Raw genomic sequence first — 27,436 nt, forward strand, 5'->3', positions numbered from 1 at the left:
GGAGTTATTTTCAGGCAGGAAGGGGAAAGTGAGCTCTCGGCAGCTGTTTCATTTGCTGGCCAGTGGTGGAGGCCATGTCCGCCTTCCTCTTCCTGTGATGTTCATTCTAAGAGACATTGGGCATAGCCTCCTAGGTGCCTTGACTGCTCTGCCTAACCAGAAAGGCAACCATATGTAAAATAGGGCTTATAATTTTCTAGTTCACAGAAAGTTGCAGTGGTCCTGTACTGGAAATTTTAAGAGATAATGCTCTCATGATCTGGCAATTACATAGGTACAGATATTGTAGTTGTGCTTTACATAATTCCAAATGAAACTTTAGCAGCCACAGTTTTGAAAATGAGGGTGAGAACTAATTAAGATGGTTAGGAAATAGGAAGCTGCCTTATACTGAATGAGACCATTGCTCAGTATTGCCTACAGTGAATAGTAGAAGCTCTCCAGGGTTTCAGATAGGAATCTTTGCTCTGCTCTACCTGGAGATGCCGGGGTTGATTTAATTGCCTCAGTTCTATTAGTATGTATCTAGAGATCCATAGGGATCTGTCCAGCTGCTGAAACTGAGGGAAATGTTCTAAATCTGCTTCTCTACATCCTTTATGTAGGGGTTGTTCCAGCAAGGCAGTCCCTGCCTGATTGGATTTAGTGGTAGAGTTAGCAAGGGGCTGGGGGGCAGTCTGTCCTAGGTGCCCGCCTTGGGGGGTTGACACCACAAGTGACCAAAATAGCTAAAATCGAGGTATTTAGGAATAATACCATCATGTTATATGCCATTTGATGCAGAATTTCATACATTGTTTATCAGAAATATTCACTGTGTTTAGTTTCTGGCCATTATTATTCATTTCATGTCATTAATATTTTTACCTCTCAGTGTCATCTACCTTTGTTGTGAGGACAAAATAAGGGGAGGAACCATGCACACCACCCTGAGCTAGAAGGGTGGTATAAAAATGTGAAAAAATAAATAAATTAATGTTATATGGGGGTGACAAAAATTTATCAGCCCTGGGTGTCAAATGACCTAGCTACACCACTGGTTGAACCTTTTAATTTTTTTCTCAGCAAGCTTCTCTGCTTAGATAATTCAGGTTCAGTTGCAACGTTAAGGCGATGAATCACCATTAAAAAGGTCTATTATTGTATGTAGGGTGTGGTGAAAGCAGGATGGGGGGAATGACATCTAGTTTCTCTGACTACAATTCCAGCCCTGGGGATTCAGTATTTCTGTGTTCCCTATGGGAGTTGATGGATAGTGCTGGCATACGTTGTTCAGAAAAGGCACCCACTCACTAGAGTTTTGTACTCAATCTGCTGCCTGATCAGCTTGTCTTCGCTCAGAGAATAACGTGCCTCCCCCGTAATAGCATCGATTGGGCCTTTCTCCATCTGTTGCTTGATGGCACAATATAGCATGAAGAGCGGTTCCCCAGCACATTCCTGTTTGACACAAAACACAAGACAGCTCATACATGAGAAAAGGTATAATTCATCTAAGACAAATTGTGGGACACAAGCTTAACTTTAAAGGAGCTATACAACTCTGTTGTTGTTTTTAAACTTTTTGTTTTTTAAACAAAATTTTTAAAATTTAACCAGCCTCCTAGGTGATACATACTGATCTAAACTCATGTGTTTCTTGGTTCCCAAAGCATACAATGCACTATCAGAAGATAACAATATTCAGATTGGATGTAACTGAAATGTTCTCCCAATCTGCGAATCAGGGAGGTAGTTCAAGCTACCAGTGGAAAGCATTTTAAGGCTGCCCCTCTAGACAACCAGCTGTCGTATGTGTCAGTTGAATGACAGGAACAAGAGAGAGAGAGCTTGAAGTCAAAGCACTAAGTGAGCCTTTGAATCCAATGAATGGGGGTGAAACAGACATACTCCTTGATGAGTCTATGGAGGTTTTTCCAACTCAACCGGAGGACGCTAGGGTGGAAGTTACAGAAGCCAGCTTGATTCAACAATCCCCTGCTAACTTCAGGGATCAATCTGAGAGAATGGACCTTGTGAGGCTTTTCCCTTCAGAGTGCTCTGGGATGGATAGTCTGGCGATCATAGAGCCATGGGACAAGACGCCTAAAATCCCCACAGATTGTGGCAAGAAGCTGCTGAGGAATTCTTTGTCCAGTTCAGAGGAGATTGTCTCGCCACAATCTAAGATGCAACCTTGGACAGCTGCTCTCCCCACTGCACGTCAAGATCCCAGGCTTCAGATCTCTTGTTGGAGCTGGATATTGATGAGGATCCATTGACCAGTGAGGCCTTGGAGGCGTTTTGTGTCCTCTCACAGCAAGCCCAACTTTGGATGATCAAGAGACTAGAGATGGTTTGGCATGATCTAACAGCCATTACGCTAGCCCCCTGCCCTTCTATACTAGCTAAGAGTCCACCTATTTCTAGGGACCACCCTATTCCCAATAGTTATGCAAACAAAACAATCTGGATGGAAGTGGAGGTGCACTGCCCTGGAAGAGTTTGATACATCCAGCAGCAACAGTCACTCCAGAGTTACCCTCCTTGAATCCAGCTGTTCAAGAGCTTGCTGACTCTCCTCAGGATGACTTTGGAGAAGAACTAGCTCCATTGCTGGATGACTGACATTTAGCCCCTTCATCTGCTCCATAGGGCAGGGCTGCCCTTCAGCTTTTATCTTGGAATGTGGCAGGTTGGAGTAAGAAGCTAAATGACTTGGATTTTATAACTTTTCTGAGAGCCTTTGACGTAATTTTGGTAATTTGGTAATTTTGACCCAGGAAACCTGGCTGATGGAGAATATTGCTCTGCAGGGGTATATTTCTCATTCTTTACCAGCACCATGACCTAACTCTAGGGGCCGTCCCTCCGCGGGGCTTGCGGTTCTGGTTTCTGACCACTTTCAGGCTGATCTGTTACTAACAGTGGACAAGCTTTGTAAAATCCAGGTCATCAAAGTGGCATTATCCAAATTCGTTGTTATAATTGTAAATGTGTATATGCCAGTTATGCCAACCAAGGCCCAAAGTGTTCAACAATGGAACTGTTTAGGCCAAATCTCGGAAGATCTGGAGTGTAGATGCCCACAAACAGCTTTGATAGTATGTGGTGATATGAATGTGAGGGTAGGCGAGGGGGAAGGGATTTTTTATAAAGCCCTAGGTATTCTTAGAGATTCACCGCTCCCACCAATATGTTCCTTTACTAGACATTCAAAGGATTAACCCAGCAGGAGTGTCGCTGGCCAAACTAAGTGTAGCTAGGAATCTCATATGGCTTAATTGTCTACAGGAATGATTCTGGGGAGTTTACATACATCTCCCCTCTGGGTTCTAGTGTAATAGCTTACATGATGATTCTATCCTCCATCTTACTGCATGTCACAGAATTTCGGGTGGGGGAACCCATGTCTAGTGACCACCTGCCACTGATTTGCCATTTTGAATTAGAATTTAACCCTTTGAGACAAAAAATGCTGGGATCTATGAGCTGCACTTTAAAAATTCTTCCAAAAATCTGGCCTAATCACATAAGTGATTAGAGTTCACATAAGTGATAAGCTTCAAGAGTTACTCAAGACATAATTAGCAGGCACAGTGGGATCTATTTTATCAGACTCAGTTGAGCCTGGTGAAAAGATTGCACTGAAGGAGGAACTTATTGAGGACATAGTGATGTCCTTGGGACAGGCACCAAAGCAGATGAGCCTGGGCACTCTTCTGACTGCCAATTCATGCTTGACAAAGAGTGTCTTGCCCTAAAGGCTAATTGTAGGAAACCCTTATAGGGAATTCAGGGACTCGGAGCAATCAGTGATGCCTACCCAGTACTTTACATTGAAACAACGTTTAATCACAGCTATTAGAGGTAAACGAAGGACTTTTTTTCAAGATCAATGGAATTGCCTTTTGCAGGCCATTTGATCAAACAATAGCAAACAATTCTGGAAGGTTGTGGCAGGGGTTTCGCGAAAAGAAGTGCATGATCCATCAGTGATTCCTCATCAGACCTGGGAACAGCCCTTTCTTGCAGTTTTTTATGAGAGCTTCAGGATACCCACCTATTCGGATGGGACTACCCTTGACAATATACCTGAGTGGCCACTGGTCTCCACTCAGTGACCACTGAGTCACTCAGTGAAATCTCAGAAATCTCAGAGCTTATCAGCCAATTAAAATCTCAGAAATCTCAGAGCTTATCAGCCAATTAAAATTTGGAGCTTATCAGCCAATCTCAGAGTTTATCAGCCAATCTCAGAGCTTATCAGCCAATTAAAATCTCAGTTTATCAGCCAATCTCAGAGCTTATCAGCCAATCTCAGAGTTTATCAGCCAATTAAAATATCAGAAATCTCAGAGCTCAGAAATCTCAGAGTTTATCAGCCAATTAAAATCGTGTAAGGCACCTGGTTCCAATGTACTACCCCCTGACCTGATAAAAGCTCAGCCAGAATTGTGGGCTCCTCTTCTTGCCCAACTCTTCACTCTGGTGGATAAAACAGCCCAAATACCTAAGGCTTGGTCCAAAGCTATTATATTACCAATTTATAAAAAGGGGGATACAGGAACACCAGGAAGTTATAGGCCAGTTAGTTTGCTCTCAATTATCGGTAAAATATATGCAAAACATTTATTATCAAGATTATTGGATTGGATTGAGGTGAACAATATTCTGGGCCCAGAACAGGTAGGTTTCAGAAAGGGTAAATCCATTTTAGATCACTGTATGGTCCTTTCTCATCTCATCAACAAACAGCTAGCCCGGGCTAACAGACAGCTCTTTGTAGCCTTTTTGGACCTAAAGGGCACTTTTGACACAGTGGTTAGAGACTTTCTGTGGCATAAACTTTCCATATGGGAATGGACAGACAACTCCTCATCCTAATTAGAAAGCTATATACAGATAATAGCTGCCAGGTTAGAGTCTCCTTCAGAGGCGACCTCTCAGAGCCAATTCCTGTTAACAAGGGAGTGAAGCAGGGCTGCATTCTTGCTCAAACCTTGTTCAACTTATTTCTAACGACCTCAATACTCATCTTAAAGAGATCAATGCTCACAGCCCCAAATTAGGCCCCTATCATATCCCGCTCCTACTATATGCTGACGATATGGTTTTACTGTCAACTTCGAGGGTAGGTCTGAAACGTTTGATAACTGGCTGTATTGACTATCTTAAGAAAAATGAGCTATTTCTAAATTTTGACAAATCTGAGATAGTAGTATTTGGTAAACCTCGTAAACTTCTCTATTGGTCTTTCAAAGGGAAGGTTATTGAACAGGTAAGAAAGTTTAAATATTTAGGAATCTATTTCCATCACAAGCATTCTTGGGTGACGCATTGTAAAATGGCAGTAAATCTAGTCAAAGTTTCGACCCAAGTGATCTTGCATTTCCATTTCACCAGGGGTAACTCCAGGGGATACATTCCAGCTGCATTGTTGGCCTTTAACGCAAAAACTATCTCCCAGCTCTTATATGGAATCCCCGTCTGGTCATCGGCCTTTGACTGCACAATTGAGAGAGTGCAGGCAATGTTCTTACATAAGATACTAGGGGTGCCACGTTGTGTAGCCTATGCAACTCTTTGTTTGGAAGCTGGCCAACACAGAGTGGATACCCTGGCATGGCTTAGGACTTTTAGATATTGGCTCAGAGTGTATCACCTGTCAGATCAAGCTCACCTGATTTGGGGCCTCTTACCCGATTCCCCTCTTTTTCCAGGCTTAGCTCTTTTGAGTAAGAAAATCTGTTCTATGGGACTCTCCTTAGACTTGTTAGGCGCCCTAGACGCAGGGCAGGATTACAGAACCTTGAAACAAAGGCTCCTTGACATCAAGCAGCAGACCTTTATAGCAGTGCCCACAAAATCTGCTCTCCAGTACATCTCCATCTTTCTATCCTACCTAGAAGGAGGCCTAAATATTTTGACTTCTTGAAATGCCTCCAAGAACGGAGGGCGTTTACCCTAGTGAGATGTAATGTCATCCCATCTGAGCAATTATTTGGCAGATACAGAGGTATTCCAGCTGCAGATAGAGTTATAGATAGAGCTGCAGCTTTCTAGGGGGTGGCCAAATATATAAATATGATTATTAAAAGACGTATTACTATGTTCTGTAGACCTGGATCTTGGTATGTTCCGTCAGCTTCTTGTTGGACCAGACTCTCTTTGTGAGTCTGGAAAACGTGGTAGCTGCTTTACCGATGCGTTTGTTTAGCTCAGTATGGAGAGAAAGAGTGTCGGAGATCGTTGAGCCAAGGTACACAAAGTCATGGACAACCTCCAGTTCATGTGCAGAGATCTTGGAACATACCAAGATCCAGGTCTACAGAGCTTGCATCCTGAGTACACTTCTGTACTGCAGCGAGTCATGGACTCTCCGCTCACAACAGGAGAGGAAACTGAACGCTTTCCACATGCGCTGCCTCCAACGCATCCTCGGCATCACCTGGCAGGACAAAGTTCCTAACAACACAGTCCTGGAACGTGCTGGAATCCCTAGCATGTACGCACTGCTGAAACAGAGACGCCTGCGTTGGCTCGGTCATGTCGTGAGAATGGATGATGGCCGGATCCCAAAGGATCTCCTCTATGGTGAACTTGTGCAAGGAAAGTGCCGTACAGGTAGACCACAGCTGCGATACAAGGACATCTGCAAGAGGGATCTGAAGGCCTTAGGGATGGACCTCAACAAGTGGGAAACCCTGGCCTCTGAGCGGCCTGCTTGGAGGCAGGCTGTGCAGCATGGCCTTTCCCAGTTTGAAGAGACACTTTGCCAACAGTCTGAGGCAAAGAGGCAAAGATGGAAGGCCCATAGCCAGGGAGACAGACCAGGGACAGACTGCACTTGCTCCCGGTGTGGAAGGGATTGTCACTCCCGGATTGGCCTTTTCAGCCACACTAGAAGCTGTGCCAGAACCACCTTTCAGAGCGCGATACCATAGTCTTTCGAGACTGAAGGTTGCCAATACAATAAAAATTACTATGTTGGTCCCAAATGGTTGAACTGATGCAGAAAGGCCTGGCTGAAGGTAAACTGTTTGATTTATGCAGCCCTCCAGTCAATTTTGTGTTTTACACTGTTTGTATTTTAAACATGCCAATAAAGGTTTCTTGTCTTGAACTGTATTTTCTGCTGCACCAGATGAAGGGAAATGAAGAACAAATTTAAGAAGTGTGACTGCACTGGACAAGAGTTCATTGTGGAAGTCAGTCTTATTCAGATAAGCCTACCAAGTTGTTCAATTCATTAGGCAAGAACCTCATCATGTAGCGTTCCTAACCTGCTCCTAGCAGTGACTCAAACCCCTTGTTTTATTAAAGGTAGTAGAGCTTAAAAAAAATTATTATTGAAAATGAAAATTCAGAACTTTCAATACTTTTTGTTTTTCAATAACACCTAGCATGTCTACACAGTCCACAAGGTCAAGAAAAAGAAACTTTTATAATGTCAAAGACAAATTGCCTTTTATTCTTCTCAATGCTTTGCTGCCCACATTCAAGTTCATACAATTCAACACATACAATATAACTTGGCAGCATATTGTATCTCCCTACACAACGCTGCAAAAATCCACCCACTCCTTTCTGTCCCCATGGTTAAAAGTCTGCTTCATGCTCCAGTCATCTCCCACATTGATTACTGTAGCCTCCTTCACTCTGGTGGTGTTCTTTCATATATTGGTCCTCTCAACACTGTTACAAAACATGGCTGCTGAAACCATTTACCCCTTGTCACTCAGATCATACATACCTCATCTCTCATCAATTCCCTTCACTGGCTTCCTATCCCTTTCAATATCCAGCACAAACTCCTTGACCTTACATTTTTAGCTCTCCACAGCCTTGCACTGTCCCATTTCAGTCCTTGTTTTTAATTATTTCACTGCCTATGACTTCAAGTTTACCCTCAGCTGCTTCACCTTCAGCTACTTAAAGGCTTCTTGCTCTCTATCATGACTCCACTCATTCTTGCTCATTGCCCTCCCCCAGGGTGGAGCTGTCTCCCTGAACACATATGTGGTGTCACTAATCTTTCTTGCTGAAAATTCCTCTTCACAACCCATGTTTTTTTTGCATGTGCCTTTTGCTTATCTCCTTAATTCTCATTCAAAACTACACGTGCACAGGTATTTGCTCATATTCATTCTTCCCTCCTTTCCCCATCCTCCTCCTGTTGTCCCCATTGTCTATTTTAGACAGTATGTTCCTTGGGGGCAGAGGTGTAACTATTTTTGCCTATTAAACTCTTTTAAGAAACCTTGTAGGTATACTGGTGGCACTGTGTATTTAAATAATTAAATGACGAAAAGGATGAGAAGGTTGAAATGGTTTATTTAGATGCCATAATGGGACATCAAAAAATCAAAGGGCTCATAGCTGGAATATTTAAATTTTCTGTCCTCCTGGAGGAGCCATAAAACTAGCCAGTGCCAAAAGAAATATGAAAACCCAGCTGCTGAATGTGCAATAGAAAGATGATATAGGAAGGGGGAACTAACAGTACAGGCTAGGAAAGACAAGTATAGTATTTCTACTCCTTTTTCAATTTTAATCTTTTGTGTTGTAGTGTCTTGATTTTCCAACAGTAAGGAACCAGTTTAGGACACATCTAAACAGCAAACATTCTTCCCTGAAAAAATTCATTTACAGAATTCTGGCCTTCCTAAATAGGACCAATTACCAGAACCCATTGTGGCAGGGGGAGTCAGGACAATTACATTTACGTTTTACAGTCTTCATTCACAGAACTAAAGCTGCATCTGTCCAAACTGTCCTAGCCTGGCTTGTCTTCATATTCTCCTATTACTACTTGTCTCTTGGTTTAGATCTCATCAATCATTTTGTAAGGCCAAAATAACCAAGGAGGGACGACAACTCAAAAAGCAGAGAACAAAGGAAATGGGTTTAGGGTTGAAGTAACAGATCATCATTTACCTTTAGGAATTTGTGGAGAAGGAAAGCAAACCAATTGGTCAGCATCTTTTCAGCAACTGACTCGGTCCTGGGAAGAGATGAGAAGGTACTTTATCAGGTCCACATTAAACAGATGTCTATACTCTGCTCAGCACTTACCCTTCACAGCACCTATGAATAAGTATTAGAAAAGGAGACAGGCAGATGGGACTAGTTTAACATCCTTGAATTCTCTCCATAATTAAGAATAATATCTTATTGCCAGTGTTTTCTGCTGGTCATCAGTTTTTCCTCCAATGGGATAATGAACCACTGCCATGACACCAACACAGTACAGAAAAGACTACCAGCATTATACAGAAGATTCTAAAGCCATGGCTTTCCGACATCTTTTGATGAAAAAAAAAAATCAGAATTCTTTTGCTTCTTGATAGAGCAATGAACAACAACAACGACATCAGCAACAACAACAACAAAAATACAGCAACAGATAGCACACCAAGTAAAAGAAAGCCATCTGTTTCAGGAAAAACAATTCACACAAAGACAAACATAAGCACAACAAGGTACTGTGAACAGTGAACTCCTCATCAAGGGCAAAATTTAATATGAACCACCATAGGACTCTGTTGATCACCCATAGACACATATGTTAAGCATAATTCCTATCATGTTATGAAGGCTTTTTTTTCTTTTCAAAAGAGAAAGAAGGTGTACGCCATACAGTGGTCTGATCATACACTGATCCTGTGTTGTTTATTCTGAAGTAAATTCATTGTGTTCAGTAGAGCTCATTCCAGGCAAACGAGCACAGGACTACAGCTATGCAGCATAAATTTATACATTTTATATTCCTTCATTTGAGACGAAGTCTTATTGAACAAAGTGGGACTACCAGTAAACATATCTAGAACTTCGGTGCAATTTCACTGAACTTAATTGAGTAAATTACTAACTTCACCCCATCACATTCAGTGGAACATGCAGCCTAATCCTGGGTGTGTTTCTTATAGCCATGTGCCCCCTACTATGTTCAGTCCCAAGTAAGTGTGGATAGGATTGCAGCTTTGCTCACAACTAACTTTAGCTGGGATGGTGACAATGTGAATATTTAACACCTGCTGTGCAAATAGCAGCAGTAGTTGGCAACCTTCAGTCTCGAAAGACTATGGTATGAATGCAGCAACTATACAGTTTAATCACTTTTTTGCCAAAGACTGGAGATTAGAAATGGCATGCAGAGAATTTTTGGGCCCAGGAGCCTCCTGAATGTAATCAGGAGTGGTGTACTTTTTCAAGGCCAGCTGTTAATGACAGCAACTGTTACCCTGCACATGCCCAATCTTGTCTGATCTTGGAAGCTAAGCAAGGTCAGGCCTGGTTAGTACTTGGATGGGAGACCGCCTGGGAATACCGGGTGCTGTAGGCTTATACCATAGTCTTTCGAGACTGAAGGTTGCCAACCATGTTAATATCAAAAGCATCACATCACATTCTCTTTAGCTGGAGCAAAGCACTGTATACTGTGTCAGGGGGCTTAGATGTGGGCAACCCAGATTCAAATCTTTACTAGTTCTCTCACTTGGTAGCCTTGGGAGAGTCAGGCTTTCTCAACCTAGCCTACCTCACAAAAATTGTTCTGAGGTTAAAATGCCACTGTGAGCTTCTTGGAGGAAGGGTGAGATACAAATGGAGTACATAATAACAGTAATTATTAAGAAATGTTGATTTCCTGCCTTCGGATCTCAGAAAACGTTGGAAATGTGACTGTGATGTGTTCCAGAAAAGAACAAGAAAAACTGCCATTAACGTTCAGGCTTATGAATGTTGCATAGACCCCACTCTTGATTTTTGATCAATTGGAACTGGAAAGTCAATCTGGTGCTTTTGTCCCCTGTACAGTCGCTCCCACACTTTGGGGGGGGGGGAGTAAATGCAGATTGCTCATGAACTGAAATCATCAAAGCCCAGCTGACAGCCCATCACCAGCCCCTCTTAAGGGGATGCCTGGTGTCACTGTAACTCCTCACACATGGTGCAAATTATACCCTGTGGCTCAGTAAATCACTGGAATTTGTAGCTGGTGGCAATCAAGGACAGCAGAGTGACAATGACAGGGGAAATTGCAGCTTTCTCAAGGGCCACACCCAGCACCAGCTCCCCACATTGTATCCAATATTATTGCTAATTTAAATACAATGGTTCTTAATGATAGTTTTTAATGCCTGCTCTGCAGGATTGCTGAGTCCTCTTTAAAGAGATACTGTCTCTTTTTTTCCAGGAAATGAGGAGGAGGAATGGGAAAGATTTTGAGAGATACATCAATGAAAGAAACAAAGTTCCTGTTCTTACTACGTGCTGAGCCATGCTGTTCACGTGTTCACAGAACAGCTGCAGAGCAGTGGACAAGATGCTTCATTTATTACCAGCTGTGCCAGCCAAAAACATGCTGCAAATGAATCTTTTACAAGGCAGGCTGATATTCTCGATGCTATAGTTTCTATGGACTTTCTTCCATACCACACTGTTCAGTGCTAATGCCTACTCATCTGTGAGCATAACAAAGAGCATTGCAATGGATCATTCAGCTGCACGTTATCCTGAAATGATATTCTAGCACTTATTTCTAGAATGAATACAAGAAAATATATCATGATTTAGCAGAACACCTCCCTGGCAGATTAACCAGTCACTGAGGTCCAGATAATATTTCCCCGCACCACATTATACATCCATTATAGCAACTGTAAAGGGCATTTTTCATGTAGTATCTCATACACAGACTCTTGTTATGTGATGAGTAATATTAGATTCTGTACTTCACATTGAAGAAGGAGAAGCAATAGATCAGGAGGAGAGTGAATGATTTGCAAGTCTGTCTCCTGGTATCTCCATTTAAAGGATTTCAGGCAGCAGAACTAGCAAAGAGCAGTGACCAATGACCACTCTGAACATAGCTTTTCTTGACACTACCATTAATTTTCCTGGTCCAGCAATGTCAGGGAGACTCCCATGTTGTGCCAATTAACATTTAAATCAGATCTGGTCATACTATGTATGCTTTTTTGAGAATAAAACAAAATTGTATACAGTTCTGAGCCATGGAAACCAAATTCTGTATATAGAACAGGTTGCTCAAATAGTTTATCTTAAGTTATATACCGTATACATATCTGATGGAATTCATGGTATTGTCTCAGAATACTAGCTGTTTTAGGGTGTTGTGGCTAGAATGGCAAAATGGGGCATAAGACTAGGAACAAACAGAAAGTTGTATGCATAGTAACTGTCTACATGTTCTTCAGAAACTTCTGTAAAGCAGGGTTTCTGAAACTGTGGGTTGGGACCCACTAGGTGGGTCGCGAGCCAATTTCTGGTGGGTCCCCATTCATTTCAATATTTTATTTCTACTATATTAGACTTGATGCTACCATGATATGTGACTGCATTTGGGGAAATGTTACAGACCTGTACTTTTAAAAAGCTACTAGGTATATTCTTTTAAGAATGATAGTAAATGGGACTTACTCCTGGGTAAGTGTGGGTAGGATTGCAGCCTAAGATTGTTAAAAATTTTCCTGCTTGATGATGTCACTTCCGGTCATGACATCACTTCTGGTGGGTCCTGACAAATTCTCATTCTAAAAAGTGGATCCTGGTGCTAAATGTGTGAGAGCCACTGCTCTAAAGCAGTGCTGATTACAGATTTCCATTTGAGAAAAACAAGAAAGACTGAGGATTGGAAAGAAGAGAAACCAGAATCAGTAGCTATATTCTGTGTTAGATTCCATATTGTATGGTGTATATATTGAAATCTACAAGTTGTACTAATACATCCTTCGCTAATATAATTCAGGGCCCAATTCTATCCAACTTTCCAGTGCTGATACAGTCATGTCAATGAGCTGTGTGCTGCATCCTACAGTTCGGCGGGGTCTCCTCAAGATAAGAGAACATTTGTTCCCTTTCCTCAGGGCTGCATTGTAGATGCATCAGTTCTGGAAAATTGGATAGGATTGGGCTCTCAACTATGAACTACTTCTGAACAATAGAACAATACTTAACTTACCTATTACTACTTAACAATAGAAGTACAGTAGTAGCAAAACATAGGAGGGAGGGGTCCAAAAGGAAATGCTCTTAAGCTCAGGAAGACCTCATTCTCGGCTATCTATTGAGGTACACTATGAACACAGCAATAATATGCTGTAGGTATCCCCTGTCAGAGAAAGACCTATTGCTGGAACTTCTAGCTAGCTACCACCCAAGATTTCTTTTTTCTCCCCCTTTCTCCTGTCCAATTGTATAGATTGCATTCTTTCACTGAAATTAATGGAGAATCACACATATGCAAGAAATTGTCCAATGCACTTGAGAATCCCTAGGGTGGGATGCACATGTAAAAGGAATCCGTTTCAATGTTGTATTCACAATTAAGGATGCTGCCAAATTTTATCCCATTTTATCCCAAACATCACAGTTAGGTGTTTTTTTCCCCAAGATAAATTAATTTTTTTAAGAGGGAAAGTTTCAAAAAGCATTTTTAACTAACATGATCTATCAGGCAGCCCAATCCTATCCCTGGTGAAACCGCCAGCTGCAGCGGTGCCAAAATGGAGACTGCTGTATTCTACAGCCCATGGAGGCTGCCAAAAGTCTTGTCAGGGGAACAGGTTGTTCATCCCCTTCCCCCAAGTAAGGGTGCAGGCCCCACAATGGGGCTACTTGAGTCTGCATGGGCTGTTTTGCTGGTGCAGACTGAAGAATCTCTGCATCGGGTTTTGCTAACTGACATGGGGGTACTGTGCTGGACCCACCCCCCTCTCAGGCTGGTCAGTCCTCTTGCCCTGCCCTCCCCCTGCCCTGGAATGCCTCCCTCCATCCCGAAAACCTGCACTGCCACCCGGCAGTACAACTTACATTTAGCCACTCCTGCAGCATCTCTGCTCAGCGCCGAGGCCCAGCACTCCCTGGTGCTGTGAATGTGCCCTATGGCACGTTTGTGACACCCAGTGCCAGCACTGCAGCTCAGCACTGGTGTTCGGGGAGTTTAGGATTGGACCCTGGGATTCCTCTATTCATAACTGGAATCACAGATTGTTAAAAAGGACTGCTACAATACGCCCTTTATGTTAAGAGTAACCTTTCTATTTGCCCTTGTCCAGGAGCATCACAGCCTTGTAGAATACATTCTGTGTTTCCATTGCCTGAAATTCATTCTCCTCACAACAAGTGCTGCAGTACCATTTATTTTCCTAATTTTGATCTGTCACTCCAAGGGCAGATGTTAATATGTATGTAAATAGTGTATTGGACGTTGCGGCCATGGAGGAATTCTGAATTACAAACAGTAACTATCTAAAAGTTTCATGTAGGAAAGTGTCTTGCCAATTTCTAAAAAAAACCCAAAACACTTATGTAATCCAATTAAAAAGGAGAAACACTAACATGCAATTTAGATAGTTAAGCTTAGTGAATAATAAGCAGCCAGCAGTAAAATATCAATTGGTTCATTAAGGTCAATGATACAGTATGAGATTATCTCAGAATTATTTATCCAGACCATTTGGCAAAAGATCTAAAAGTAATTATGCAAATAAAATTTGGTATGAACCTGTGAAAAGTTTACTCCCTGAAGCCAGGTAAAATGGCACATGTGGTTACATATATCTATAAACATGGTGTGTTTAACCAGCAGCATCCTCAGTTAAAGAAGCTCTGAGTGGTATAGGGAAGATGGACAGCTTCACTCTTTCTCCAGCTGCTTTTCTTCCCATGGGGGAAAAGATGCAGGAGAAAAAACAACTAGAAAGGAAATAGTTACTCCATTTCTTAGGCTACTTTGGGCTGAAACCAAAATGTTTTAATTTGCATTACATTTCTTGTAGATTGCAAAAAGCACGAGCGATTCTTACATCTGTGACATATTTAAGCTTTCTCATTTGGATCATATTGAACATAGCAGGCCTGGCCCAGCCATGAGGCTGACGAAGCAGGTGCTTCAAGTGGTGGGTGGGAGGGAGAAACTGAACTAACAAGTGGTTCCCTGCACTCTGCATTTGCCTGCTGCCCTGCTATGGCCTGATATGCCTGCCCAGCTGCTTCACCCTGCACTCCAATCCTCTTCTTGCTCATTGAAAATGTATGAGAGGAGAATCAGGCAGTGGCAGCCCACTTCTTCCTCCAGGGCCACTTCCATGAGCAACTGCGGCAGCAGTGCTAAGGTAAGAAGCAGAGCAGTGACCCAGTTTTTGATCACTTGTTTCCACAAGCTATCAAACAGGATTGCTTCATCTTCTCTTTGCCTGTGCAGAGGGGGGTCCTCTGCCCAAGTGTCCTGGGTGAAAAGAACGTGGAGGCAGAGTAGTCCCTCCCCTTACCTCAATATCCACTACCTACTACTTCATGCCCTGCCGATTCTTTAAGTACACAGGCTGGATGGAGCAGGCAGAAAGTGGAGTCCTACTTTCCAGCATGCTCTGCCCAGTTGGTGTGTCTGAAGAAGCAGCTGGGCAGAAAGCAGAAGACAACAGAGCTTGAAGTAAGATAAGTGGTGCAGCCTGGCCTTTCCCTTCCCCGTTTCACCCAGTCCAGCTGGTTAAAATATCTAGGCTGGCAAAGAGGAGGCAGTGATGGGAAAGGGGCATGGGAAAGAAGGGTAGCAGAGCTGCCACCCTTCCTTTACATATAGGCTAATGGGTTCTGCGCTGTCTGTGACAGATCAGGAGAGAGATCCTGGGGTACTGGTGGACAGATCAATGAAAGTGTTGACCCAATGTGCGGCAGTCACAAAGAGAGCTAATTCCATGCTTGGGATTATTAGAAAAGGAATTGAGAATAAGACAGCTAATATTATGATGCCATTGTACAAACTGATGGTAAGGCCTGGAGTATTGTGTCCAGTTCTGGTCACCACATCTCAAAAAGGATATAGTGGAAATGGAAAAAGTACAGAAGAGAGCAATCAAAATGGTTACTGGGCTGGGGCACCTCTCTTATGAGGAAAGGCTACAGCATTTGGGGCTGTTCAGTCTAGAAAAGAGGTGCCTAAGGGGGACACATGATTGAGACATACAAAATTATGCAGGGGATGGATAGAGTGGATAGAGACATGTTCTTGTCCCTCTCACATAACACCAGAACCAGGGGACATCCACTAAAATTGTGTGTTGGGAGTGTTAGGACAGACAAAAGAAAATATTTCTTTACCCAGCGTGTAATTAGTCTGTGGAACTCCTTGCCACAGGAAGTGGTGATGGCATATTGCCTACATGCCTTTAAGAAGGGATTGGACAAATTTCTGGAGGAAAATTCCATCACAAGTCATGATAGGTGTGTGCAAGCTCCTGATTTTAGAAGCAGACTATGGGCGCAATCCTAACCCCTTATGTCAGTGCTTTCCAGCACTGACATAAGGGCAGTGCTGCTCTGAGGAACGTGAACAAATGTTCCCTTACTTTGAGGAAGCCTCCATGAGTGACACCCAACTGCAGGATGCAGCACATGTCCCATTGGCATTGCTATGCCAGTGCTGGAAAGCACTGACATAAGGGGTTAGGATTGTGCCCTACTTCGTAATGTCAGATGCAGGGGAGGACACCAGGATGCAGGTTGTGTCTTGCTGTCTTTTGTGCTCCCTGAAGCATTTGGTGGGCCACTGTGAGATACAGGAAGCTGGACTAGATGGGCCTATGACCTGATCCAGCAGGGCTCTTCTTATGTTCTTATGTTCCTCTGCTGAAGCAGGCCCCAACCTGAGAGCGCTAGATGGGGGAGGGAAGTGTCAGGCGCATTTCCCCTGGACCAGGCCTGGCGCATGCTCTTGATACTTGGTTTCCTTTCACATGAACTATTCAGTTTAACCTTCTTTTTTAAACTTATGTTTGCATACTCCAGCTTTCTGCCTCTAATACCTTTGCTGTCAGTTCTTTATGACCCACCTTGCTCTTTAAATTATCTCGCTATCCTTCTTCTTGTTAAGCCTAGTATTCCTCCTCCTGTTGTGCACCTCAAGCATTTTTTCACTATTTTTACCTTATCTTTGGAATGCTCTGCCTTCAGATAAAAAAAATCTGTCTCAGTCCGTTTTAGCTTTTCAGCAGCAGTTGAAGATGTATTAGATTCTACTCAAGTATGTGAACACTGATTTCAATCCTCATTTCCCCCCCCCCCACCTAATTTGCCTTATAGATCATGTGCCTATCTGGGCAGAGCCTGCTTCTGTTGTATAGTGTGTGCCCCTGGACTTATGCATACTTATTCAGAAGTAAATCCAGCTGTGTTCAGGGAGGCTTACAAGTAAGTGTGTATAGAACTGCAACCTAAGATTGAAAGATACTTTATCAGCATTAACCAGAATCCAAATAACTGTGAAACTTGCTCTAAGAGCCCAAAGTTACTCTTCCTCATGCTTCCCCCTCCCCCCCGCCAGCTGAATGGCAAGCTGCTTTGAAACTGGAGGGCATTTCATAACCTTTTTGTGTAATGGTACAGGAACTAGCTGTTCAAAGTAAAAATCCATTTTAAGAGCAAGATTCTCACTATGTGTAAACACTTCTTTGGGTGCTGGCTGTTAGGGTTATTACCAGCCACATATGCACATACCAAAATCTGTGCTGTATCCTAGTTCATCCTTCACTGTAGCTCCACCCACTGCACTGAGCTCCTGCAGCTAGCTTTAAACTTTTGTCTATCATTTTGCCGCCCATGTTTCACTGTGATTAGTAGTTTCTGAAACCTGTGCAGGAGGCCACCTAAGTAGTCCCTTAATACTTGCCTGCCATGTTCTGGAGGGACCTCCACTATTCTCTCCGCCACTAAAGCAGGGCTTCTGATCTGCGAAGATATCTCCTTAAGGGCACTGCATTGACCCCCCTACACAGCAGGCATGCTTTTTGCTCCATGGGCTCTGAAAAGATGGCTATAGATCTGCCTTGAAAAATATTAAATAATCTCATGAAGATTAAAGCAGCAGGGAACTATCCCCAGACTGAAGAGAAAATCCTTTTCATATTGACCACATAACAAGGGCAAAGCACACTCCAGAGATGAGTCAGCTTTCCAAGTAGAGAGAGGGAGAGAGGGGCCTGATGCCAGAAACCAAAGCCCTCTGGCTGGCTAGAGGCAAGGGGAATAAAACTAAGCCAAACAAAGAGGTTTAGGAGATCCTGGAAAAAAAAATAAATCAATGCGTATTTTATTAATTTTACTTGGGTTTGTCCGAGACTCTGAACTCCTGCCTACTTCTTGTTCTAGGGACAACCACAGTGATTTCATTTAATATCAACTTTCTCCCAGATACCCAAAAGCGAAAGAGTAATGAGAGACAGAGGGAGGATCAAGAGAAAGAGAACTGAGTTCCGGTTAGACAGTGCTTCCATCAGAGATTTCCAAAGTAAAAATAAAATAATCTCTCAGTTTGTGGCTGCTCATTCATTATTAACTTAGGACAAAATATTCCATCTCACAATATTTTGCACACTAAATAAAACTCAAGGAGTCTGTCGAGCCACAGGGTTGGAACAGGCCTTTATTTGTAGCTTGCTGTCTGCAACGTTTGATCTTCACACAGTGAAGCAGGCTTTTAAGTTGTTTTGCTCTTCCCTCTGGTCCTCTCCTTGCTTCTTTGCTTTACTGTATGAACAACTGCTACTTCTCATTAACCCTTCTGAGGCTTCTGCCGTGGTTTTATTTTATCTTATCACGTGGTTCCTCGCCCCCCCCCCCAACCCAGAAGCATATCTTCTATCAAAGTCAATAATACAGCTGGGAAAGGGGGGAGTATGGCATAGTACTTTCGGCATTGTATTTCTAAGATATCATATAGGATCACAGAGGTGAAATGGAACAGACTATGCACTGAAGTGCCAGTGACAGCAGCTGTATTGAAAATAGAGCTGGAAAGAGTTCTGCATAGAGATCTTAGGGCTTCTTGGGAGTTGCACTATTCAGACCCCACTTTCCCCCCTTGTAAACACTGTATTCTGCAACAAATGAATCCTTATAAGCATGCCCAGACCTGTATCTTAACTTTCAAATTGACATTTTATTAACTCCTGAACGGAAGATCTCGCACCCCTTGCAAAAGTCAAATGCATCATATTTTGTTTTACTGAAATTCTCATGAATCTGACCAGTTGGATCTTGACCTGCCTGCTAATGTTCACACCCTTTTCCTGAATACTAAGCAATATGCTGGTTCTGCTGACTGCATGTGAAGCAGAATTATTACTTTTACACTGAATCTACCTGAGTCCAACAAAGATATTCCTATCCTTCCATTTATATTTCCATTTCTTCTTGGAACTCACAAGTTTTCCAGTGCAAAATACAGAGAATCTCATGATTGTTTTCCATGGTTTTTTTCTCTCTCTCTTTCCATTTGGGACTGTTCCTGGTCATATATTTGCTCCTTTGTTTTTAGGAGTAACAATCTCCTTGTAAGATAAATTTTCAAAAACCTGACCTGAGTGATGGGCAGCCAAATCCAATGGCAGCTGCATCCATCCATAAGCCAATAGGATGCACCATTTGCAGCAGTGGCCAAGCTAGGCTCTATGGTGCTTCATGTTTTACAATAGTTGTAAGGAGCACTGTATTGCCAGAGCGCACAATCCAGTGACACAATGGCAGGATAGGATTGGGCTGCAACACAGATTAGGGATTCACAAGATTCTGTATGAGGTGGTAAGGGGTAGGAAAGATTTCCAGAAAGTAATCTTTTGCCCGATCTTTTTATATGTCAGAGCTTTCATATGCATCTTAGAGTAAACTACACACATTATGATAAAGGCAGAGTTGCCACTGATAACAACACCCTTGTGTTACATTCTTCCTATCACTCTATGTAGTAAAATCTACCCATTGCTTGACATCATCATGATTTGCATTTACCCACCTTAGCTCCACCTCATTCGCTACCACTAGCTGGAGTTAGAAAGCACATAGCATAATGACATCCAGGTACAAGTCTGTCATAGTATAAGTTATGGAGGCAAAGGGGAAAAACTCAGACTGCCCCATTTTATAGTAGCATGTAATTTCAAGCTTCGCAGTGACCTCCACTGTAAATAAATCATTTCACAAGGATACCAGAAGTGGGCACATGATGAGGACCCATTTGCTGAAAGGAATTATGTTGGGTCCTAGAACATTGTATTGTAATTAGTTATACTGATTTCTGCCTTTAAGAATGAATATTTCAACAATTCCTGATATATTTATGTAGCTAAAAACACCACCATAGAAGTTATACAGTAGTTTTTCCATGCAACCAATCTTGAGCATCCTAGGATTCAGGATGGTCAGGCAAATGGATTACCTATGTCCAGTCCAAAATGATCCTGTTCTAGATTTATGGACCACTGTTCTGTCCTAATATATTGGAGCTTAGTTCAGACAGCAAACATGTTATGCCACAGTGTAAAGCTGAGAGTTCAGTTTCCCAGCTTCTGACTCTGCCACAAAAAAAGCTGCTGGGGATTTCTTCCTAAGCCTTCTTTGGGCAGCAAAACATCTGCTTCTGGCTTAATTCCTTTCCCTTTTCAGCTGAGAGACGCCTTCCCATCTTATAACTGGATGCACTACAATCCACTCAGTCTCTGGGTTTGGCAGAAAGAAGTCAAATAAAATGTGTAATGTACACTTGGAGTACACAAGAGCAGCACCACAGCTTGCCACACACAGCCTCTGTGGGCTTGTTGTTCTTGCTTCATCTTTGTGGGGATCAGACTGTGATGCTGCCAGGCTACTCTGATGTGGTGCGCAGGATTATGAAGAAAACCTGGTGCCCCTACTAGCTGGGCATGAAGATCAATGGCCTTATATTTTTTGGACAGCAGTGAAAAGTCATTACTAACAATTCTGGCAGGAAACCCTTTTTCTGAAGTAGAAAAATTATGGAAAAAACAAGAACAGAGCTCTTCCACTTCTGAGACAAGTTACTGTCTCTGTGAACACACTAATTTTACAATTACACTTAGTCCAGTTCAATTAAAAGCAATGGAACTTTTCAATAATTACTTCATTGGAATGTGAACTAGGCACCGTAAGGCCAGAGCAGTAGTTCTTAAACTGGGGCATCGCAACTCCCCAGCCTGAGGGCCCTGGACTCTGCCCCCTTAAGGGGTATGGGGCAGAAACGCGATCCCTAGGATCGCATTGCTAAGGGGGGGGCACACGGACTGTCATGCACTTACCAGTCCCTGCAGCAGCCTTCTGGGGGTGCAGGGAGCACTGCACGACCCTCCACAGGGTTCCCCAAGCCTTAGAAAGTGGAGCAATCACACCCTGCTTCTGGTTTGCTGTTGCAAACAGGAAGTGGGGCGCGATCACTCTGCTTTCACTTTCTGACGCTTGGGGAGCCCTGCAGAGGGCTGTAGCAAATCCGCATTGACCTGTGCTGCAGGATTGGGCCTAGGAAGGGGGTTAAGATAACTGATTCACCCATTCTCTCCTGTCCTGTTTCACTTCTTCCTGCCCCCCATCTTACCTCCTTTGCTGAGAGGGGGTGCCAACAATAATGGGGGTGGGAATGCACAGGCCTTCCCACCTGTGCTCCCAGCATCATGCCTTTTGCAACTTTGCCTTTGGAGTGCCTTTTGCAAATGGTGCTAACTGCTTTACAGCAGTCAGCGGAAGCCCTGACCCAACAATGGCGCTAACTTTAAGATTGGGCTCACAGTCACTTTCAGTTGTAGCAACTTGCTTGTTTTTAGACTTTGCCTCATGCCCCTTAAAGCAGTTATGAAAATAGAAGCCAGGATTGGGTAAGTTATTCTGTTTGGCTTCTTTCAGAATGTTTGATTATTAGCGAAAATCTTCATACAACTTCCTTGTGGTTGAGATGTATTCTTTCAGCAAATGCTGTCATTGCCATTTATACTGTACCTACATTGGTCTTCAGCCTGCTTTTAGACTGTGTATTTGTATGACAGATGGAGACAACACAAATGCCAGCATGGGCTCATTCAAAAGGTGATGTCAAAGTGGGACTGTATCCAGTGGCGTAGCTAATGATCGTGTAGCCAGGTGCCAAGCTCAAAATGTTGCCCCAGAAGTGATGTCACAACCAGAAGTGACATCATGCCTGGGTTTTTTAAAAAGTAAAAATTGGGAGGAACCCACCTCCTCCCGCCAGCAGGTCACCACCCACTTGCTCTGCTGCCTCCCCTCAGTCAATGGCATAGCTAAGGCATCTATCTGCTACCTGGAGTCAGAGAAGATTTTGTAGCCCACCCCGCATGATAAAATCAAATTTAATTAAGTAAATAATTAAAAAGTTATTGGTTCCATGCTGTATCATAATAACATCTTATTGGCACTCAGAACAATCAGTCTCATAGGTCAGTTTGGAGTTAAGAAAATCCAGTTTTTGTTCCACAAGGCAGTTGTGTTTTCATTTTTTGGTTAATTGGCCATAATTTTTGATAGAATACAGATATTCCAGTGCAGTTTGTTTCATTGCATTCTACATTAAATTACCTTTCCAATGATATATAACATGATGGTATTATTCATACAAACCAAGATTTTCACAATTTTGGTTGCTACTGTCAAGCTCAGTTTGTTGCCCCCCTAAAGCTTGATGCCGGGTGCAACTGCTACCCCCTGCACCCCCTTAGCTATGCCACTGACTGTATCATGCCACACAGTACCTTTCTAAAAACACTTTATTTCCAAGGTATGTTTTAAAGTTTTTTAGAGACTACAAAAAATCCGAGATAAGTCTCCTAAACCTCTGGGTAGTTTTAAAAGTACTAGATCAGAAGTAGGAAAAGGTCCTGCATCTCTAACATACAGCCTTAATTATTACATATACACTACAGTTGCAATATGAACATGAGTATTACATACACCACAGGTGCAATATGAACATCTATAGGAAGTGCAGTATTATCTCAGAACATACCTTTGGAATTTATTCCCAAAGTACACCTTGCTATATAACAATGTACAGACTGCTTGCCCTGCTACCAGCACTACTTAAAAACCTCTTGTTTTACTCAAATTCTAGGTTACTAGAATTATTTCTGCAACCCTAATTTTACCACATCTTCTGTAAAGGAACAACACTGGCAAAATTTGGCAAGGGATGGAATCAAACTTTTTTTTTTTTTAATTTAGAGCCTTTGGGAGTAAACAAAACTCCCAAAGGCTAAAACACGTATTTGAGGTAAACACACAATGCAAAATGACACTTATAAAGCTTGTTTTCATGAAACAGTTCCCAAGGGGAAAGTGGACGTGGAGCCACATAATGTTCAGTGCAACTGCCATGGTAAATGCTTCTCTGAGCATTTTTCTTGGAGTAACCTATAGGCAACTGATAGGAACTAGCTGGGTTCACACAGTAAGTCTTGTATTTCAGTGCTGTTATATGAAATATTCAGAAAGATGATACAATTACCACTGACTGGGAAAATTAGCCCATGCACTACTATCTTATGTGAAGCAGTCCAACGAAATATAATAACAAGTGGCTTTGTCATAAGGACTGTGTCTCTTCAAAGATTCAGATAAATTAGGTGTATTGAATCCTTGACCTGAATTTCCCCTCAGATTAATCTCCTGTCCATTCCTAACTCCTGAGGGAACATGTTTTCCTGTATACTTTCCCTTCATCTTGTTTTCCACCTTCTGACAGCTACTCCCTTGCCAGTCCAAACAGAAGATGAAATAGGGTGGAAAGGGATGGGGGGGGGGGAGTGAGCTTGACACCTAAGGCCTTGTGTAACCTCATAGCTTTGGTGAGACTAATGGTTTTGTGATGTCTTCAGCTGTCCTCCATGGAAAGAGAGGTCTGAGTTGGGAAAGAACAGACCCCCATCTGGTAGGCTGAGGGACTGATCCCATCTATCAAGTGAACCCCTTTCAGGCTCAGCAGCCAGTGCTCCAGAGTCCCAGTTGTGCTATACATTGTTGGTGACAGGAAGAAAAATGTCATTCTCCATTAGGGGCCTTGAGCAGTCGATTCATTTCCCTTTCCTGTCTCCAGTAACATGAGGTTAACTCTATCGTATGATTTCATGGGTGGCTGCGTAAGGTCTTAAATTGGATATAAGAGAATGATTGCCTCCAGCACTTCTCTCACACATGTTATTTTATGCTCCTTCCCCTCTTTAGCATGCTGAGGCCTAGCTGGACACAACAATCTAATAAACAGAACATATGATCTGTGAGACAGACACCATATCAGGTGAAATGGGAGGGGTTATAGGCAGAGGAATGAAATGGTCGGGGGAAGGAGTCCTTAACCCAAGAATGAAGACACAATGAGAAATTAGTGGTGGGCCTCTAATCCTCCTCATTACAGTAGCATGCCTACAAAGAAGCACAAGGAAAATGTTCCTGTACAAAGAAGGCACCACATGATGCAGAGTCTGTGTAACTTTTTGCTATGTGGAGTATTGTATCTATAGAGACCTCACAATATCCCTTCTCTGTAAAAGGGATCAGAACAGGGCTTAGTGACTTGTAGGAATTGGACAAAATGAAATCAGTGCACCCAAGACCTTACAGCAAACCCATGTGGACCTGACCTAATTGGCTGTTTGATTTCTGTCTCTTCACAATAACCAGTTTAGGGGCAGAGGGAAAGCTCGCCAACATAGCAGGTAGGTTAGAAATGGTTTAAGCTGGGAATAAAAACCTGACATCTGGAAAATGTAGAATGCAATGGCTAATGTCCCTGTAGGTCAGGGTCAGACTGCTGATGTAGAGTAATGCGTTTAAACTGTCAAGCTGTCAAAAGCTCCTAGCATATTCTTACTTATTACTGTCACCGAGGGTCACCCCATGTGGAGTTGCTCCTTGACAACTTGGAGTCCTCCAAGAAGCCCTGGTACAGGTCAGGTGAATAGCTTGGGCAAGGATCCCCAGTCCAGTTTGTCAGACATCAAAGAGGGCACGAAAAAGTAATTAGAAGAAGAATGGGAAGGTCTCATGAGGTTAGCTATGCTCTTAGCGTATCATGCTGGCCTAAGAACATCCTGATCTCTACTGTCAGATCTTAGTATGCGATATATTTACTTATAACTTACAGCACAATCCTATACATGTTTACTCAGAAGTAAGTCCCCTTGTACCTATTGGGGCTTACTCTCATTTTACTGTGTATTGATGAACCCCTGTATCTGCAGGAGTTCCGTTCTGGAACCCCCCCCCCCAACAGTTGAGTGAAATCTTGGATACAGGTGAACACCTCCCCTCCCCATCCTCTGGAAATGAGGAGAGCTCTGCTCTCCTCGCCACCAGAGGGTCCTCTGAGCCCAGCAGAAACTGCAGATATCCTTCCATGGTCTCTGCCGGGCTCAGATTGAGTCTGGCAGTGAATAAAACATCATCTCCAGTTTCCTTTGTGAAACTAGAGACTTTTTAATGCCCTACAAGGCATTGGGAGGCATGTGCATGGGGTGGCCCAACCCAATCCAGATAAGTGAATCTGCAGAAACAAGATCTGCAGATACGAGCTCCCCCCTGTATTCTGCAACTGCTAATTGTCAAAGGATAGTGATCCACTCATTTCTTGAAAGATTTCTCCTCTGCCATCCAAAACATTGCCTTCCTACATCTCAGGGGCAACAGGCATGCTACAACAAGTCTTAGTCTAAGGAGCCAATCCTATCCATACTTACCTAGGAGTAAGCCCTATTGACTATAATGGGACTAACTTCTGAGTAGACATGCATAGCCTTGGGCTCATTATTCATGTAGAGAAAAAAATCAAATTCTTAGACAAGTCTTACTGAATTTACAACTTGTCTTAAGACTTGCTGGCTCAAGCACAACTGCTAAGCCAGTGCAGTGTCAAAGCTTGACATGGTACAGGCATTATGGTTGACCTGCGGGCAGAAAGATCAGCAGAAATCTTTAGAATATGAATGTTAGGCAGATATGACTGGCATAATATTTGTGCTCTGCCACTTGCCTTCCAGCACTTAATGTTGTCATGTCTCTAAGCTAGAAACTGGCCCAGACCATCAGCTGTTGCCAGGAGACTAACAGGTGAATTTTGTTGTATGCCCAAACAGTTCTTCAGGGCTACCATACCTTTGGCTGCACTGTGCTGCTCTTCCCATGTTTCCTGTTTGCGAGCTGTGCTGCCCTCTGCTGCTCTTGTGATTATGGTTGTGTGCTGGCTCTGGCCACTCTAAAATCTTATCTGCATGATGCAAGTTCTACTGCTCTTGCTTGGCCCAAACAAAAGCAAAATAGAGGGGGAAAAGCTAACTGCAGGTGGTTTCCAAACACTCACTTAAAAAAAAGAAAAGAAATAGTTAACAGGAGCCTCCAACATCAAAAATTCTGAGACACCAGGTTTTATCGTGAAAGCTTTTTTGCAGCAGATTTTAAACATTTGGAGTTGGCCAAAGGTTAAACACAGCCCCTCTACACAGACATAAAAAATTGTGCAGTTGATCCATTTTATTCTTGAACATTCCCTTTTTTTATACAGGGAACAGACCTCCACCAAAGTAGCTTCCTCTTCTTTCTCCACTCTTACCTGCGCAGGAGCAGCTTGGGGTGATTCTTGTTCTCCAAGTTCTTCTCTATCAGGTCAGACAACAGCTGCTTCAAGACATCAGTAGCATATTCCAGTTTTCCCTGAAGACCCGTCATGATAAGAGAAGCCACATTGCCACGATCACGCATGGAAAAGCTTCGCTGCATCTCCAGGGTCCGGATGAAAGTCAGCAGAAAGACCTTGTTGTTGATCAGCTGGGCAAAGAGCTTCAAGGCCTTTTCAACACTTTGCTGTCCATTCCCTTGGACCTATAAAAAGAGGAAATTTTTTCAAGGTTCAAGCTAAAGGGATGGTGCCCCTGTTTCCAGCTTGTCTTGGGTTTTCCAAAGGCTCATATTCTGACTATCCTTATATTATATTTCTTATATTGCCTGTGCATTGAGGTTAAAAGCCCACTAAGTGGCTCACAATTTGTGCTTCTATTACCCAGAGATGACACTCCACTGACAAATTAATTACTAATCTAGACTATTGCTTTTTTTGTGAAGCAACAGCAGAGGAAAAACTATCCAGGCTTTTCTCCTAGTCTGGTTGTAAGTAATTCATTACAAGTCCAAATGATAAAGCACTGTATGTAATTCTTTACCAAACCTTTCAGTGGCTTATGTATTCAACCAGCTCGCATTACATAACTAAATAGGTGTATAATTGGCAGCACATTCATCACAAGTATGGCTTTTGGGGGGGGGGTGGTGGTAAATAAGTAGCAAGCATCAATATTTGCTTCCTGGTGCACTGGTTCCTTTGCAGATATAAACAGAGAAAGTAAGGGGTGAGTACTCAAATGAACATTTATGCTGCTGAAATGCCAGTAGGAGGACCCATGTAAATTGCTCACTGAGGGCCCAATCCTATCCAATTTTCTGGGGCTGGTGTAGTCATGCCAATGGGGTGTGTGCTGCATCTTGCAATTGGGGAATAGTCACAGAGGCCTCCTCAAGGTATGGGGACATTTGTTCCTTTACTATGGGGCTGCAATGTGGCTGTACTGCTGCTGGAAAATTGGATAGGATT

General features: G+C 42.8%; 1 protein-coding gene and 1 pseudogene across 2 annotated transcripts in view; one reads left to right on the top strand and one right to left on the bottom strand.

The window, feature by feature from the left end:
* Nucleotides 1-27,436, bottom strand: part of PLXNA2 (plexin A2) — a 481,295-nt gene that overhangs the window by 25,493 nt on the left and 428,366 nt on the right. For both annotated transcript variants that reach the window (XM_066626224.1, XM_066626221.1), the window contains 3 exons: nt 26,402-26,670; nt 8,920-8,986; nt 1,294-1,440 (listed from right to left, as the gene is read on the bottom strand). In XM_066626224.1, coding sequence (XP_066482321.1) covers nt 1,294-1,440; nt 8,920-8,986; nt 26,402-26,670 — 483 coding nt within the window. The remainder of the gene's footprint in view (nt 1-1,293; nt 1,441-8,919; nt 8,987-26,401; nt 26,671-27,436) is intronic.
* Nucleotides 10,211-10,327, top strand: LOC136650128 (5S ribosomal RNA; annotated as a pseudogene).

This window comes from Tiliqua scincoides, chromosome 4 (genome assembly GCF_035046505.1).
Source record: "Tiliqua scincoides isolate rTilSci1 chromosome 4, rTilSci1.hap2, whole genome shotgun sequence".
Lineage (NCBI taxonomy): Eukaryota > Metazoa > Chordata > Lepidosauria > Squamata > Scincidae > Tiliqua > Tiliqua scincoides.